A 17,982-nucleotide genomic window follows, 5' to 3' on the forward strand; every position below is an offset into this window, starting at 1 on the left:
AGCCTTGCAGCCTGGCTGGGAGGACTGGCTCTCGGAGGGCTGCTCCACCCAACACGGCCGGTTTCAGTGGAGAAAGGACCCCACGCCACAGGGGGGCTGCCCCCTTCACAGGGCGTGCATGACTCCCTCTCTCCACTGCCCTGCCCTTCCTCCAGGCCCAGTCCCCTCAGCTGCCAGCACCACCCCTCCTGTGTGTCTCAGGGCTCACTTCTGCACCTGGGATGGAGCCAGGCACACTGGTGGGGCACAGGGGGACACTCAGCATGGGAGGAGGAGGGAGAACAGGCGTCTCAGAGATGGAGGAGGGTGCCAGGGGGGCACCCAGATACTGGCTCCCGTTTGAAGAGCCGTGGGGACCCATGGCAGGTGGTCACTGCCGCTAGGGGTGGCTTGGGGACCTTCACACCCGAGCTGGGTTGGCCGGGCCCAGGAAGCATAGGGCTTGGCTCTCAGGGAGCCTTTCAAAGGAGAAGCCACCTGCCCATGGTCAGGCGGCTGCCATTTCTACCCATCCAGGAGCACCGGCCTCTCCCAGGTGAATGCCCTTCTGCGGGGACAGCTGGAGCACATGAAGAAGGCCAACGACAGGCTGGCCGAGGAGCTGGCCAGGACAACGCACGGCGTGCTCCGTCTTCAGAGCAAGCTGGAGCTGAGGGAGACGCAGCACTGGACTGAGAGACAGGTGCTTTCCCACTTGTGCCTGTCGGCTGAGGACCCCTGTTCCAGCGCTGGCAGCTGGTGGCAGGGGCAGGCCATGGGGACCGGGAGCGGGTGAACGGGCTCTAGCCATGCTTCCTCCTGGAGGACAAGGCCACTGCCCTCCTGCCATACCATGTTCCCCATCCAGCTAGGCCACAGCAGTCTACAGAGTGGGGGCACCAGGGTAGGGAGGACCTCCCTTGAGAACAGGCAGGCAGGACCCCAAGATCAGACTTGGAAAGTAGAATGAGACCACAGGGCCAAGTCCTGGTTCTGGCACGGCCTGCCCCATTCTTGAGAGAGAAGGAGGTCTCCGTAGGCCTAAATCCGGCTCGGGCTGCGGGGGTCGGGGGCACGCAAAGGAGCCTGGGGCCACACCGTTGCTCCCAGGCCCTGGCCGTTGCCAGCAGAGCCCTCCTGCGGCCTTGCCTGGTTAGCCTTTGAAACCCTAAGCCCTTCAGGGGCTCAGGGTACAGTGCCCCAGGCTGCGGCCTCGGGAGCTGGTCACTAATGGCAAGCCCCCCCCCCCCCCCGGCGTGAGCAGGGGAAGATACTCGGGACAGATGATGCCCTGCTGCCTTTCCTGGTCCAGGTCTTCCCACGGCTAGGCTTGCGGCCACAAAGTGAAAAGAGGCACTCACTCCTCTGCTCTGCTCTGTCCTTGGACACAGGCCCCTGAAAGGGGCACGGCCTGGGGCAGGGCAGGCCTCTCCAGCTGTGGCCGTCCCTAGAGGGGGGCAGGTGTCCCCACGGCCTTCCCCCTGTCCTCTGCAGGTGCCTCTGGCACGATTTCTCCCAGACCCTGCCTGGAAGGTGGCCGCTTCCAGGTGAAAGCAGAGGCCAAGGGCATCCAGTGTGCCCGGGCCTCAGGCTGACCCCACACAGACGACCCTCAGACGAGCCCACCTCAGAGGGCCATCCTGCACTGCCCACCCAGCATCAGGCGGAAAGGACAGCCGGCTGGGCCCCCGCAGGCCCGGGACACGGCTGCCATGTGGGAGGGCTTGGCCCCTGTGCCCAGCCGTCCGTGGTTGTTGTTCCGTGGGAGGCTGGGCGGGCCCTCCTGCTGCGTGGAAGGGGAGGGGCAACAGAGAGAGGGTGCTGTCTTGACAGGGGTCACTGAGAGGCCATGTCCGTCACTTCGGGGTAGCAGCTGACAGCAGGGCCCCGAGTGAGGCAGGGGGCCAGTTAGACGCAGCCCCACGTCCCTGCTTCTGCCTCTTCCGACGGCCGGGCTCGGGACTGCCGAGCGGAAACGAACAGGTCTCTAGTTCTGCTTGGATTGGCTTGTCAAGGGTCTTCGTCTCCCCCTCGGCCTTGAAAGGAAGCCTCGCTGGTCGTCAGGTGTTCTCTCTCAATACTTTAAAGATCCTTTCTTTGTCCTCTGGCTCCGCCATCGCCATCACTCACTGCCGAAAGTGGGCGTCCAGGGCCTTTGATGCTGGCCTCCTCGCAAAGGTAACCTGTCCTCCCACCTGGCAGCTTTAAGATCCCGGCCTTGCCTGTTCCGTGGTTTTCCTAGGACGGGTCTCTGTGCAGATTTCTTTCTGTTTATTGTGCTTTGGATGCATCATGATGCTGTGTCTTGTTACTTCTGGAAAGTAGCCCTCACATCTCCGAGCGTTGCCTGCGCTCATCCTTGCTCCTCCCGACTCCAAACAGACCAGCGTCGCTCACAACCCCCCGACCCCCTCAGGCTTCTGAACCTGCGTGTCTTCCTTTTGTCGTCCTGGTTCGTAGTCTAGACAACTTCCTCAAATACCCCTCCCTGGTCAGCCAGTCTGTCTCTGGTGCCCAAGCTCTGTTAAGTGTGCCTGCTTTGCTTAAATTCCAAATGTTGTATTTTTCATCCGGAAGAATTCCAGTTGATTCTTTTCCATACACCTGACTCTGAGCTCACCGGTTCAGCCTCTGGTTTACTTGCTGACGCATACTGAAACCGGGTGCGTTGTCCGGGGTGTCTCACGTTCTGACATCTCCAGTCCTTTAAGGTCTGGTTCTGTTGCTTCTGCTGGCTCTCAATCATACTGCTCTGTTTCCTTGTGTCTTTACCGATTTTTCTGTTTTAATTTTAAACCAAGAGCTGGTTATTTTGCTTGGAACTTTGTGAAAGTTCTTTGGAACCTGGAATGGATGTGGTCTCTTCTAGAGAGGATTTTTGTTTGCTTCTGACAGGTGCGTAGGGGCTCTGACAGTGAAGCAAATTTTCATCCTGAGTCTTTTTTAAGCCACCAGGTTATATGACTTCAGACTGAAAACTGCATATAGACCGACTTGTGGCCCCATGTCCGCAGGGAAGATACTTTCCCTTCCCGTCTTACCATCAGGCTTGCTGTCACAGAACCACAGACCGAGGCTTACGTGACGCTCACAGTTCTAGAGGCAGGAAGTCCAAGATCAAGGGGAGAGACCATTCCGAGTGTGGCCAGGGCCTCTTCCTGGGACCTGGACAGCTCCTTGTCACTATACCCACGCACGCACGCACACGGAGGAGGGGCAAGGGAGCTCTCAGGAGCCCCTTTTATGAGGCCGCTAACTCTATCACGAGGGTGGAGCCTGAAGGCCCCACTTCCACATCCCTTCCCACAGGGGACTGGGTTTCAACATTCAAATTTTAGGGGACACGGACATTCCATCCCGGTTCCTCCCGGCATTGCCCTGCAGGCAGGCAGTGCGTGTGCACGCGTGCGTACGTGGGTGCATGTGTGTTCTGGTCAGTCACGGCCGACGCCCCTTACTTAGCAGCTTTGAGATCTCACTGGTGAGTGTGGGCAGATTCCCCCTTTGGATGGGCTCCAGGTTTTTCTCTCTGTCCCCTGAGCCCCTGTGGTCAAGGAAACAGGTTCAAGTTGCTGAGTTTGGCAAGAGGTTGCCTGTGTCCCTCTTGAGTTCCTGACCTCGCCGGATCCTGGCCTGAGTGTTTCTTCCCACGTTGGCCAGCCCAGGCCTGCCTTCCGGAAGCTTCGAGGTCTGGAATGTAACGTAGTTCATCGTAGTTATTAGGCCAGGCCAGGCCCGGCACCCACTCCTCCGTGTTACCAGGAGGCAGGTCCAAGCCCTGCTCCTTGATGATCACGATGGGGGTTGGGGGGAGCAGTGCAAGTAGACAGATAACTCTGGTCCCAGGCGTGCAGGGGCATGCCGCGGAGTGTTACAGGGCTCAATGAGGGGACCTCAGATATGGGATCAGACAGGGGCATCAGCAAAGGCTTCATGAAGGAGGGAGGGTGTGTGGGCCTCGAGAGCCAGCGGAAGCAAAGGCACTCTGTCTGAGAGGCGCTCCTAACAGGCAGGGAGGGCAGAGGGAACATGGGGCAGCGCTGGGCACACGGTGAGCCCTCTGGGGTTGCGGGAGCTCAGCACTCAGGACACAGCCAAGTGCAGGGACTGGGAAGGTGGTATGGAGACCCAGGACCCCTGGGCTTCAGCTCAGTTCCCTGAAAGGCTGGCATTGCTGGCCACACACGGCTCGACCCGTTACTGCCCCCAACTCTGTCCCCGGTCCCTCCCCCACAGTCCTGCAGTGGCCTCCCGCTCCGCCATTAACACCTGACTTCACTCCGCCCAGTCTCAGCGGGCGGCTTCCCCCCCCCCCCCCCCCGTTTCTGTGGCCCTGGCACCTTCAAGGACTGAGCCCTACACCTGGCCGTGTTAGGGGTTCCCCTAGAGTAAGAGCTGTTCTCCTGGTGCGGGGGAGGAAGGGAAGCCTGCCCTCTACGCTGGCGGGGGTGGGAGGCGCATTGCTGAGGGCTGCGGAAGTGCTTCCCACCCCAGCAGGGAGACCAGGCTGGGGGAGTCCTGGTTCTGGGCAGGATCTGGATATGGTCACCTCCCCAAGTCCTCTGGGTGAGGGAGTGAGCACTGCCCCCCAGGAAGCAGGCGATTGGTGTTATTTGGGAAGATAAGCCCATGGGAAAGGGGCTGCAGGACCATAGGTGATGCCGAGTCTGCTCCCTGCCGTGGGCGCCAACCCAGCTTGGCATCTGGAGGAGGGGGTGTGTGGAGAGTGTGAGTGGGGTGGCAGGGCTCCTCTCACCTCCCACGCCTGAAACGGACTCCAGCCTCTTGCTTTCAGAGCCAGAGCACACGCTCGGGGGGACCCCAAGACTTCCTCCTCCTGTGGAGACAGGTCACCGCGCTCCGCATACAGCTGGCCGAGCTGCGTGAGACCACAGAGAGGTGAGGGCACGGGCCCACCGGGGTGGAGGAGATGGGGCATCTGGACCGCAGCTTCCCCCGTGGGTGTGCAGGAACGGACGGGAGAGGCAGGCGATGGGGGAGAAGCACAAACAGAGGAAGGTAGGCAGGGGTGCCAGGGAGAGAAGGCAGTGGGGCAGGCCAGTTAGGGGGACACGGCAGAGCGGGGATCCACACGCACGGAGCTTTGGGGCCCCTCGGATCCCTCTGGCACCTCACACAGGTCTGATCTGGGATCCTTGAGGTACGTGTAGGCACCCCCGTTCACACAGCAGGACACTGAGGCTCGGGGAGGGGGGTCCCAAAGGCTCAGGGGGTCAGTTTGTGCTGGAAGCAGAGAGCTTGTCCTCTCCGGCCTGGCCCAGCCCCTGCTCCCCCTCCCCTGCTGGGATGTGGCCACAATCCACGCCTTGTGCTGGGGGCTTCTGAGGATGGCAGGGGAGGGGTCGGCTGTGGGCAGAGAACAGGGCCCACGTGACCAGATCCTGCCTCTCCCAGCGGCTTGCAGCCCTCGGGCCGGAGCCCGCGGACAGTCCTGAGGCTCAGCTGGGGGTGCTGCCCTTGTCTCCCAGGGGTCTCACTGACATGCGAGCGGAGGCGGCCAGGACGGCCTGGCGCCTGCAAACGGCCTGCCTGAACCTTGACTCCAACCTGCGGCTGTCGGCCAGCAGTGGGGAGGGCGCCCGGGAGCAGCAGGCCTCGCAGGCTGCACGGCTACAGCGGCAGCTACGGGACAAGGTGCAGGAGATGCTCCAGCTGCAGGGCCGCTGGGACACAGAGAAAGTGGCGCTCCAGGCCAGGTGGGTGCCGGCCGCAGGCTGGCCTGGGCCTGGACCTCCCACCCCTCCCCATCTCCCGAGCGGCTGCAGGTTCCGAGACACATGCCCACGGCCTGCCTGCAGCTTTCCCTCCTGATCTGCGCCCAGCATTCCCACGCCAGGGCACCTCCCGTGCTGCCACTCGTGCTCCCGATCGTGCTCTTGGCGGCAGAGGGACGGTCCCCAAGGTGGCGGGCTCACGTGTCCCTAACCAAACCCCAGAGGCCGAGCTAGAGCACCCAAACTTTGAGGGATTCAGGGAACACTGCAGTGGACACATTTGACCTGTGTCCTCATGGCTGGTTCCCAGAAGTGGAATTTCGGCCTCGAAGTACCTCCCTCCAGGGGTGGGCACCTGCTTTGAGGCAGACCGTTCAAGAAGCCGAGGCAGGTGGAGGGGCCCAGGTCTACTCCTGGTGCACATGAGACCAGGGCCCCTTCTGGGGTCTGTGAGCCTCAGAGCAAGCATACGAGGTTTTGGCACCGAACCACGTTGGTGGCTCAGAAATCTCTGGAGGGCACCTTCCGCGGGTAGTGGGGAGACGGCGCCCCAGGGAAGGCCTAACCTGCTGGCCCCGGGATCCCTCGGCCACAAACACCTGCCAAGCTGAGGGGAAGAAACCTGCCCTGCCCTCAAAGGGCCAGTTGAGTCCAATGAACCCCAGACCAGCACCAAAGGAGCATGATGGCCCAATGCAGCCTCCCGGGGTAGTGCCCCATGGCCGAAGACGCTGGGGCCACAGGAAGGGAGACCCAGGTGCCACCGAGGGGAGCCAGGGGTCTTTGAGAAGAAGGTGGCTCCTGGGAAAGAAGGGACAATGATGTCACTTACTCTCGGACTTTGGGTGGCAGAGGTGCTCCAGGCAGAGAAGCAGCTGGACCAAAGGCCCTAGGACGGGGGGGCCTCAGGGGGCCACTGGCCATGATGCTGGAGAGCAGAGTCAGGGTCGGAGTGGGGCCTGGAATGCCAAACTCTGATTCTGCACGTTCCTCCAGAGACAGTGGGGGCCACTGAAGGTTCTAGAGCAGGAGAGAAGTGTCTGACCAGACAGGGGACTAAGGCCCACTCAGCCAATGCAAGGGTGTAGGCCACACCGCAGGGGGAGGACACAGCCTGGGCATCGTTGCCCCCCACACACACACTCTGGGCTTTGTTCTCTGCTCTGACAACCCTTTCCCCGGCCGCCACCTTTTCTGCAGACTCTCTGAGCAGACGGTGCTGGTGGAGAAGCTCACAGAGCAAAACTCGGAGAAGGAGACGGCCATCTGCTCGCTCAGGATGCTCGTTCAGAAGCTGGTGCGCGGGGTGGGGAGGCGGCAGCTCTGCAGGAGGCGGGCGCGGGGAGGGGTGCGGGCGCGGGGCGGGGTGCGGGCGCGGGGCGGGATGCGGGCGCGGGGCGGGGTGCGGGCGCGGGGCGGGGTGCGGGCGCGGGGCGGGGTGCAGCTGCCGGCCCCACTGATGAGTCTGCTCCGGCTACAGGGGTCCCGGCGCACCGGAGGCCAGCCGGCGGTGGGCACCTGGGAGGAGGAAGTCGAGTCCCTGCGGCGTGTTCTGGAGAGTATCACAGAGGTGCAGGCCCGTCTCGGTCCTTCCTGCGGCAAAGCGGAAGAGCCGCTGGGATCCTGATGGCTGACCCTCCTCAGGATCTGGAAGGGCCCTGCTTGGCCACAGCCCTGAGCTCTCTCCCCTCCATCCCTTCCTCTCTGCGCCCTGAAGGTGGCCCGGGCGGACGCGGGGTACCCGGAGCTGGTGCGGGACGGCAGCACTGAAGCTGAAGAGGCCCCCGCACGATCGGTGTCCCCCCAGCGGGGCATGTCCCCACCACGGGCCCACGCCCTGGACACCCCGGACCCCGCACTGCAGGCCGTGCAGACAGCCATCGAGAGGCGGCGGCTGCTGGAGCAGGTGGGCGGCCACGGCCCACAGGGGCACCGGAAGCCAAGCTGCGCCCTGGTCCCCACCAGGCCCGAAGTGCCATTACAGGGCCTGCCCGCGGTTCACCCAGGGCCGGATACCCTGGGGCCACAGGAAGGGAGGCCCGGGTGCCACAGAGGGGAGACAGGGGCCTGTGGGAAGGCGGTGGCTTTGGGGAAGGGTCTGGACACAGCCAGCGCATCTTCCGGCCGGCCTGAGCTACAGCCCGAGGGAGGGGCTCCGGTCTTCAGTGCGTCTCTCCTGGGGGAGTCTGGTCAAAGGCCCGCCTAGACCAGAGGGGGCTTACGCGGCACCCCCCGCCCCGGGGCAGGAGCTGCGCCTGCGGCTGGAGTCCTCCCAGGCGGTGGCCGCCCGGCTCCGGGAGCAGCTGTCTGAGAGCCGGCAGGAGCTGCAGGCCTCAAGGAGGCTCCTCCAGGAGCGGGAGCGGGAGCAGGTGTGGGACCGCGAGGACCTCCTGCGCAAGCTGGAGGCACAGGGCCGGGAGGCACAGCACTGCAGGGCGACCAGCGAGCTCTTGCGAAGGTGACCGGAGGCCAGGGCTGGGCAGACCAACTTTGGGGGTGCTTCCAGCAGGGGACAGAGAGGGCCCCGTCTCCAGGCCAGAAACTGCTCCTGGCAAGACCACCTCCCTTGGCTTCAGCCCCACAGCCTCCTGCCTGCTCTGAGTCTCCCTGCCCTCATCTGGGCCTACCCGGGCTGCCTCCGTCCAGGACGCACCTTCCCAGAGCCCAGCTTCAGCACGTGCCCTGCCCCCTCAGTCTACATCCCCAAAGTGCAGCCTGGCTCCACTGCCACACCCTCTCCCACCTGCGGCCTCCCGCCTGACTCCCGGGACTCCTCCCAGGGGTCCTGTCCATCCTTCAGAAATGGTCCATAAATCCCCCAAACTCCCTTCTCCCCACATCCATTGGGGCGGCCTGAGGGCTCTCCTGGGGTGCCCTATGGATCTGGCAGCTTAAAGTGCAGTCGGCCATGAGGCTTTCCAGATGTTCTGTGCACGTCTTCCTGCCCTGGGGTTGGTGCGAGTGGGGAAGCACGGGACAAGAACCTCCAGGACCCACAGTCCTGAGAGAGGGGCTAGGTGGAGCTTCCCAAGTCCACACACTGCCTGAGCTGGGATGTGGGCGGCCAGCAGGCTCTGGCTGGAGGAGCAGAGGCTTCCCAACGGGGCCAGGAGAGGGAGCAGGTAAGGAGGCCGCTTCCCCTCATCACCCCTGGGGGGTCGGGACTGCGGCTCCCTCGAGGAGGCTCCTTCTCTGGGTGACCCGACAGTGCCCTCAGTGCTGAGACAGGAGATCGGAGGAGAAAGGAGCCCCGACCCTGCCTTGAGAGGCACCCAGGGAAAGACACGGGCAGAGGCGTTCAGCCTGGCGTGGGGCGTGGGACGTGGCACGGAGGGGTGGAGGAGGGTCTGGAGGGCTGAAGCCTTCCTGTGCCAGGGGGAGGCCTTCCCAGGGGCAGGTGGGAGCAGAGGTGGGAGAGCACAGAGCCGTGTGGGGAGCAGGGTCAGGCTGGTGGGGGCCAACACTCCCAAGGAGCAGATGGCAGTGGGGGCTCTGGGGGCTATTAGCAGGGGGCACCACCTTCCAAACCCATGGCTTGGAAGGGCTGGGCTGGTTGCTGGGGGGCAAGCTGCAGCACCCGGGGCAGGTTGGCTGGCCTGGGGGTGTCCTCAGAGTGGGGGGAGGAGGGGCCAGATCCCACGGGCATCTGGGAAAGGGAGGCTACAGGACTGGGCGCTCCAGGAGCCAGGGCCCGAGGGGGAGCCGCTGAGGTCCAGATTCCTGGCTGAGGGGTGGCATGCAGAGAGGACTGGGGAGTGGATCAGCCTATGAGGGCGGCTTTGCAGGAGGGTGCTATGTTTCACGGGCCCGGGGCCCTGTCGGGATGAGGTGGACGGGGTGCCGGCAGAGGAGGGGTTCCTTCCTTCCCTCTGAGCTCTGCAGCTAGCTGAGCTTGGCCTGTGAGCAGCAGAGGGCTGAGCTCAGGATGCACCAGGGAGCAGGACCCTTGAGTGCTTCCGGGGCTCCCAGAAGGCCTCCATGAGAGGAGCAGCCCGCCGGGACCAGAGGGGGTTGGGTCTCTCCTGTCCCCCACCACGCTTCCCCAGGCTGCTGCTCTGAATGGCCCCGGCCTGGCGCCCACCTTGCCCTGCCCACGCTCCTGGCACTCAGCCAAGGCTTGACTCTAGCCAGGACGCGTCCCTCAGCTCCCCTTCCCCAGACCCAGTCCTGGCACTGCCCCAACCTCGGCCTCCCCTGCTCCCAGAGAGAAAAGGGCTCTGGAGACTGCGGTGGAGGAGATGAGGGGGAAGGCGGCCATTTCAGACACAGAGAAGCAGCGGCTGGAGGCCCTCGAGGCCGAGAACTCGGAGCTGCACAGGGGCCTCCTGCTGTGGGCAGAGCAGAAGGAAGAGCTGGTGCGGCAGGGCGAGCGGGGCCGCCGGGAGCTGGAGACCAGGTGCGCCGGGAAAGGGGCCGCCGCGCCTCTCAGCCTCGGTGTCCCAGCCACAAACGGGCTCATCTCCAGGCAGGACAGTACACTCCCCCAGGCTGGGCCATCACACCCACCCCTACACCCCTGCTCCAACCTCTGGCCCAAGGCCTACTCCCCACCCTGCAGGGGCAGAGGTGGGCGCCGTGAGCTGTGCTTGCACGCATGTGCACACGACACACACTCACACTCCTCCTCCCCCCCGGCTGTCGAGGTATGGACCAAGAACACCCCCACCCCCACCCCCAGCCCTAGCCCTGAAACAGGACTCACGAGCCCCTGCAGGGCCACCCATGCTCCTTTGGGGCTCCCTGGGCTCGGAGGGAATTATGGGCCCTCACCCTGCCCATTGTGGCCCCCATCTTGCGCTGAGGTGACCTCACACTCTCTGCCCTCTGGCTTCTGGACCTCAGTCAAGGGCGCCTGGAGCAGATGGAGGAGAAGGTGTCGGGGCTCAAGAAGGAGCTGGTGTCAGCCCAGGAGGCGCTGAACTCGGCCCGGCTGCAGAGGGATGTTCTGGAGAGCGAGAGGGAGGGTCTACGCAGAGCCCTGGCCCGGGTACCCCCCCCCGCCCCCCTCCTACTTGTCTCCTCACCCTCCGGGGTCCCCAGCCAGTGGGGCTGGCCTACCCTCCCTGGCCACCAGCCAAAGCCGCTTCTCCCTGTGTCTCCCTCGGCTCCCCTGTCGCCTCTCCCGGCTGCAGCCTGGTACCCAGGGGGCCACCGTCCACCTCAGAGCCGCCCCACCCTGTCCCACCCAGAGCTCACTCCCTCCCTGGCCCAAAAGCGCTGCCTGGGCAGAAGGTGTGCGCGTGGATCCGAAAGTGTCATCGGGGTGACTGTGCCCTCCCCCCTAGGCCGAGGCCAGCAGCACCGACCTGGAACTGCTCGTGACCCGGCTGAAGTCGGAGGGAGTGGAGCAAAGGGAATCTCTGGCCAAGATGGCTGCCCTGACCGAGGCGCTGGCTCGGGACAAAGGCAGCCTGAGCCAGCTGGTCCTGCAGGTGAGGCTGGTCCCAGGGCTGCTCTCGGCGCCAGGCCCCCCTCGCGATCCCGCCTCCCCACTTCTCCATTCCTGCCCCGACAGCGGCTGTCGGGGCAAGAGGCCTAAGGGAGACTGCCAGGCCCTGCGCTGGCTGGACGGGGTGCTCGGCCCACGGGACTGGGGTGCACGGCGCGTGGTGCATGGGCCTGGACGCAGCCCCTCCCCCCGGTGGCAGCTGGAGCAGGAGCGGGACCAGCTGCGGGAGCAGCAGAAAGCGCTGGAGCAGGAGCAGGCGGGCGCCCGGGCGCGGCTGGCGCGGGCGGAGCAGCAGCTGGAGCTCGTGCAGTCGGAGCGCAGGGCCCTGCAGCAGGCCTGCGGGCGCCTGGAGGAGCGGCGGGAGCAGCTGGAAGGCCAGGCAGCCCGGTTCCGGCAGCAGCGGGCCCAGCTGCAGGAGCAGGTGGACCAGGTGAGGTGCCCGTGGGGCTCCCGCTCCCCCCGGCAGGGCTGCCCGTCTCCCTGGGCGTGGAAGGCCACAGGTCAACTTTAGAAGTCACACTGGCTCAGGACGTCAGCACCAGTGCCGTCCGCTGGCAAAGCTAACCGCTAACCCACGCGGCTTCCCGGTGGTGGGGGGTAGGAGACGGGGGAGGGATATGCGGAGAACGGGTACATGGGGCCTATCCCCGGTGTCCAGGGCCGGTCCCAGAGCCCCCCTCAGAGAATCGAAGTCCTCCGCCCCGAGACTTCCACACACTGAGGGGTCAGGAGCTTCACTGCTTCCCCCCGTCCTGCTTCTGTCCCCCCTGGACCGCCTCTGTACTTGCTCTTCGCTCATGCATTCCTTCTCCGACCTCTGACCTTCCGTGGACCTTGGCCTTCAGAGGAGGGCAGGCTCCGTGGGCAGTGGCACTGGAGCACTTCGCTTTCCTCCAATCCCGGCCTGTTGCCCCACGTGGAACCCTGTGCCTGCAGTCTTAGGCCCCAGGTGGCATTCAGACCCTAGGTGCCCTTTCTGCTCTGGGACGCAGCTCCATGTCTTTCTGTTTCTCCGGCTCTGTCCCATCCTTTTCCGGCTGACTTCTCCCTCCTCCTTTCACTGGAGTGTGATTTACACTCAGGACCAGTGTGCGTTCCCCGACTTGCGTGCACCGCCTGGCCAGCACCGAGAAGTGGACGGTCTCCCCGGGGCCTCGGGTCCACCCTGCCCCCAGGCAGCCTCTGCGCACCCCCACGCACGAGCTTCACCTGAGAGCTTCTGGTAAATGGAGCCGTGGTGTTGGGGCCGTTTAGTGTCCACCCCCTCTCAGCGTGATGTCGGCGGGTGTCATCGCATTGTTACATGTAGCAAGAGCTCGGGGTTTTTTGACTGCATGGTAACGTTTCGTGTGCAAATAAACCACATTCGCTTTCCCATTTCCTTGCTGCTAGACATTTGGGTTCTTTCCAGTTTGGTTGTGATGCACAAGACGGCCGTGGACATTGGTGTGCAAGTCGCGGCCGGTGCGGGGAGGGAGATTGTGGCCATTTGGTAGGTGTGTGTTGAATTTAGAAAGAAACTGGCAAGCGGTTTTCCGAAGTGCTCGTGTCAGTGTATCCACCGCCAGCAGCCCGGGGAGCTGTCCGCTGCTCCCCGGCCTTGTCCGCATTTGGCATCACGCATTTGTACTTGTCAGCTCCCGTGTGTGCGTGTGAAGTTATGTACCGCCGTGGCTTTGATTCGCATTCCTGGAGAGCCACTGGAGCGTGTTTTCATGCGCTCATTGGAAATTTGTATATCTTGTTTTGTCAAGTGTCTGTTCAAATCTTTTACCCATCTTTATTGGGTGTTTGTAGTTTGGTTATGGACATAGAGGAATTCTTCACATGTCTTCATGCTTAGTCAGACGATGCGCTTAGAATAGTTCACTCATCTTTGTGACTTGTCTGTACAATTTCTTACTGTTGTTTTTGGTGTACAGAAAATTTTAATTCTGTTAAAATCCAGTTCGCCAAGTTTAAAAAAGTGTATAGTTAGGATTTCCTAGATACTGTCTGAGACATTCTTGTGTGTCCCAAGGACAAGCCAGCGCCCTCCTGTGTTTCCACCCAGCTCTTCCAGGTAGGTCTGTGATCATTGCAGGTTGATTTTTCTGTATGGCAGCGGTTCTCAAAGTGTGCTGCCCAGACCAGCAGCAGCAGCACCCGGGAACGAGCTAGAAATGCAGATTCTCAAAATGCCGCACGGAACCAGCGGAATCAGAAACTGCAGGGTGGGCGGCAGAAGTCTGGATCTGAGGGAGCCCTGCGGGGGATTCTGATGCCCCACCATGTGTGGACCGCAGGTGTGTCGTGTGAAGGAAGAACTCAAGTCCATTATCTTTCACACTCATGTCCAGCTGTCCCAGCACCATTTTTAAAGATTGTCCTTTCTCCCTTGAATTACCTCGGCTACTTGTTGAAAGTAAATTGAACATACATGTGCACAGGTCAGATCGTCAATCTATGCAAATCATTCTGCTCACTCTTTCCCCAAAGCCACACTGTAGCTTCTCAGTAAGTCTTGAAATTAAGTAGCATGAGTCCTCTAATCTTATTAGTCTTTCTTTTTTTTTTAAGATTTTATTTATTTATTTGTGAGAGAGAGAGAGAAATAGCAAGAGAGAGCACCATCAGGGGCTGGGAGAGGGAGAAGCAGACTCCCCGCTGAGCAGGGAGCCTGACGTGGGGCTCGATCCCAGGACCCTGAGATCATGACTTGAGCCAAAGGCAGACGCTCAACTGACGGAGCCACCCAGGCGCCCCTTTATTCTTCTTTTTCAAAATGGTTCTGACTGTTCTAAAGTTTGTACATATCCACGTACATTTGAGAATCAGCTTGTGAATTTCTGTCAGTCCCCCCGTCCCCCCCCCCAGAAGCTTGCTAGAAACTTGATTGGGATTATGTTGACTTTATAGGTCAAGTTCAGAAGCCTGGACTCCTTAGGGACATCACAGTGTCCCTCCATGAAGGTGTGGTATATCTCTTAATTCTCTCAGCTGTGTTTTGTGCTCAGTGTAGATGTCTTGCCCGTATTTGATTAAATTGATTCTTAAATTGGATACTGTAAATTGCCATGCCGGTTTAATTTTATTTTCCTAGTGTTCATTACTAGTGTAGAGAAGTACAGTGTTGTCTATGAACTTTGAGTCATGCAACCTTGCCACGTTCACTCGTGAGCTCCGGGGTTTTCCATTTTCGTAATCATGGCATCTGTGAATTGCATCAGTTTTCCTTCTGATCGCGGTGACTCTTGTTTCTTCTTCTCTTGATGCACTAATTAAGGAGGTGCAGAACAAGGTTGCAAAGACCGTGAGAGTGGCCAACATTCCACCCAACCCCGTCCCGGGGAAGGAAGTCAGTATTTCACTTCTGTACGACGTTATCGATGGGCCTTTCACGGACGCCCCCATCACACTGAGGATGTCCCCTTTCATTCCCAGTGTGCAGAGAGGGGTCCTCGTCGTTATTATCATGAGTGGGTTTTGAATTCTTTTAAATGCTTTTTCTTTATCAAGATGATCACGTCATTGTTTTCCTTATTCTGTTAATGCACTGAGTTATATTGGCTAAGTTTTTGAAGGTTACACCAACCTTCCATACCTGAGATAAACCCTACTGGGTCATACATTAATAGCCTTTTTATGTATTTTTGGATTCGATGTTTGGTGAAGGATTTTTGCATTTATATTCATGAAGACTAGTGGTCTGCGATTTTCTTTTCTCATCATGTTTTTGTCAGATTTGGACGCAGGGTCTCCTAAAATAAATTGGGAAATTTATTCATTTCCTGAAAGCGTGATGACGTTGGTGTTATTTCTTCCCTAAATGTTGGTAGAATTCACTAGTGAGGTTATTTCAGTCCGGAGTGTTTCCCTTGTGAGAAGAGTTTTGATAATGAATTCAATTTCTTAAACCAGTGTAGGCTCTTGGGGTTCCTGTTGCCTCGCTGTCTGTTCTGCGTACTGATGACCACGCTCGCTGTGCTCTCATCATCGCACAGATCAAGCTATTTTCTCACTCCCGTGTCACTTCTTTTCTAACCTGTGGTTATCGATGTATATTGCCTAACTCCAAACATATGGATTTTCCAAGTACCAGCTTGTTACCCATTTCTAATATAATTCCATTGCACTCAGAAAACATACTCTAGGGGTGCCGGGTGACTCAGTCTGTTAAGGGTCTGCCTTTGGCTCAAGTCATGACCTCGGGGTCCTGGGATTGAGCCCCACAACGGGCTCCCCCGCTCAGCGGGGAAACTGCTTCTCCCTCTCCTCCCTGCTTGTACTCACTCTCACTCTCTGTCTCTCTCAAATAAATAAATAAAATCTTGAAAAAAATAAATAATAATTATAAAAAGAAAACCTACTCCATGCTATTGGAATGGATTGAAAGGCATGCTCTATGGCTCACACACGCTCATGTGAGAAGTGTGCACAATGCTCCTGGTGGATGTAAGATCTATAAATACCAATTACTTCCAATATTGTTTAAATCTTCCATGTCCTTATGGGTTTTTTGTTTGTTTGTTTGTTTGTTTGTTTGTTTGTTTTTCTTGTTTTATTTATCGGTTTTACTTGGCTGGTTGTTTTGTCTACTTGTTCTAACATTTAGTGCTGGAAAGGCATTAAAATCTCTATCTGTGATTATGGAATTGTCTATTTCAAACTTGAGTCCTATCCATTTTTGCCTCATCTTTTGAATTCCTATTATTAGGTGCATACACATTTGTCTTCATAATGCATGGACTCTTTATCATTATAAAATGTCCCCTCTTCTCTCCAGTGACACTCTTTTCTTTGACATCTAGTTTTTCTGATATTGATAGAGCCACACCAACTTTCTCATGCTAAGTGTTTTCATTCTATATCCTTCAATATATTTACTTTCTATTTGTCTGTGTCTATATACCTAGAGTGTGTTTCTTGTAAAAAGCATATGGTTTGGTCTTGCTTTTATATTTACTCTGACAGTTTCTACTTGTTAATTGGAGTGTTTGTACCATTTATATTTAGTGTAACCATTGATATGCATGGATTTATTCTGCCATCTCAGCACTTGTTTTCTATTTCTCTCATTAAAAACACATTTTTACATTCCTTGTTTCTGGCCTTATTTTGGGTTAGTTCTATATTTATATAGTATTCTACTTTATGTTCTCTATTGGTATTTCTAAGCTATACTTCTTTTCCTCATTATTTTAGTAATTACTCTAAAATTATGATATGCATAGTTTATATTCAAATAATATTATACAACTTCAAAAACAATTTAAGACCTTCACAACATTTATTACATTTATCCCTCCCATCCTTTGTGCTCTTGTTGCTATATATTTTATTTCTACATGTGTTGTTATAAACTATACAATATATTACTCATATTTTTACCTTAAATGGTCACTTTAACTATGTACACACACACACTTCAGTTATCTGGCGAAATGCTTTATCTTCACAGCATATTAATTATAATCTTTTTCAAGTCTTTGATAACTCCAACATCTGCATCTCCTCATGGGTCTCTTTCTATTGTCTTTTATCTCTTGGTTTTCAGTCACGTGGTCTTGCCTCATGATATGCATAATAATTTTGTTGAATAAGACTTTGTGTTTTTGCAGAGCTAATTTGAGGCTCTGAATGATATCAACTTTTTCCAGAGGGAATTTACTTTTTGCTTTTGGGAAATCAGAGCAGGGGCAGATCACCCTTAGCCAGCATAGGCTCACTCTGGTTTGTAAGTGGGTTTCAGTATCCTGTGAGGACCAGCCTATTTCTGGTGTGCCCTAGGGTACAACACAGCTCTCCCAGGCCCCTCACTGGACGTGTTGGATGCTGACCAGGACCTCTAGCTTCTGGTGAGCCCTACCTCCAGGTTTTGTTTTTTCAATTCTGTTAAGACTGCCCAAAGTTCTACCTGACTTCTCAGATTCTCATCTGCCACTTCTCATTCAGATTCACAGTTCCTTGGCCCTGTACTTCTTTGGAGTTATATTTAAAAAAAGAAAAGAGAAGAAAAAGCAGTACCATTTTTTTAAAAGATTTCATTTATTTATTTGACAGACAGCGAGAGAGGGAACACAGGCAGGGGGAGTGGGAGAAGAAGAAGCAGGCTCCCAGTGGAGGAGCCTGATGTGGGGCTCGATATCAGGACTCTGGGACCATGCCCTGAGCCGAAGGCAGAGGCTTAACAACTGAGCCACCCAGGCGCCCCAGCAGTACCATTTTTAAAAACAATACAGAATCTGAGTCTCCCCTCCCTTGTGATGTCTTCACCTCTCAAACCCCAGCTGCTTTGGTAGCTCTGAACTCCAGGTTAGGTCTCTCTAGTCTCGTAAGCCTGCTGAAACAATAAGTCAAATTCCCAGCCTTCTAGCTAAGGCCTTATCTTTGGCTGCAAAGGCTCTGGGCCTTGGAGCTGGCTGACACCACAAGGAAAATCTGTGGTGGAGTATTGGGCTCAGCTGGATCCATGTCTCCTTGGGTCTCATTTTGGCGCCTGTTAGGCCCTCATATGGTTAGTTATGTTGCAGGTACACTGCTCAGATTTTCTTGCTGTTCCAGGTGGGAGGGTTGGTCCTCAACAACCTCCTTCACCATCATGAGAGCAAAAAGTTCTGGTCTCTATGCTTGAAGAATTTCTTTACAGGTTATAGAATACTAGGATAGCCATTATTTGCCTTCAGCATTTTGATGAATTCATCCCACCATCTTCTGACTTTCCTTCTTGCTGCTTGGAAATCAAATGTCAGTCTTATTGTTGCTCATTTTAACTTCACATGTGTTTTTCCCCTCTGGTTTTAAAAGGTGTATTTCTTTATCTTTGGTATTCAGAAGCTT

General features: G+C 57.6%; 1 protein-coding gene across 1 annotated transcript in view; it reads left to right on the plus strand.

Moving 5' to 3' along the window:
- Nucleotides 1-17,982, plus strand: part of CROCC2 (ciliary rootlet coiled-coil, rootletin family member 2) — a 64,868-nt gene that overhangs the window by 13,303 nt on the left and 33,583 nt on the right. The window contains exons 5-14 of the mRNA XM_087861062.1: nt 517-682; nt 4,775-4,878; nt 5,469-5,696; nt 6,915-7,011; nt 7,195-7,284; nt 7,432-7,620; nt 7,961-8,172; nt 9,919-10,110; nt 10,557-10,701; nt 11,000-11,593. Of these exons, the coding sequence (XP_087717188.1) occupies nt 517-682; nt 4,775-4,878; nt 5,469-5,696; nt 6,915-7,011; nt 7,195-7,284; nt 7,432-7,620; nt 7,961-8,172; nt 9,919-10,110; nt 10,557-10,701; nt 11,000-11,593 (2,017 nt within the window). The remainder of the gene's footprint in view (nt 1-516; nt 683-4,774; nt 4,879-5,468; nt 5,697-6,914; nt 7,012-7,194; nt 7,285-7,431; nt 7,621-7,960; nt 8,173-9,918; nt 10,111-10,556; nt 10,702-10,999; nt 11,594-17,982) is intronic.

This window comes from Ursus americanus, chromosome 1 (assembly GCF_024610735.1).
Source record: "Ursus americanus isolate L20-20 chromosome 1, mUrsAme1.1.p, whole genome shotgun sequence".
NCBI classification, from domain to species: domain Eukaryota; kingdom Metazoa; phylum Chordata; class Mammalia; order Carnivora; family Ursidae; genus Ursus; species Ursus americanus.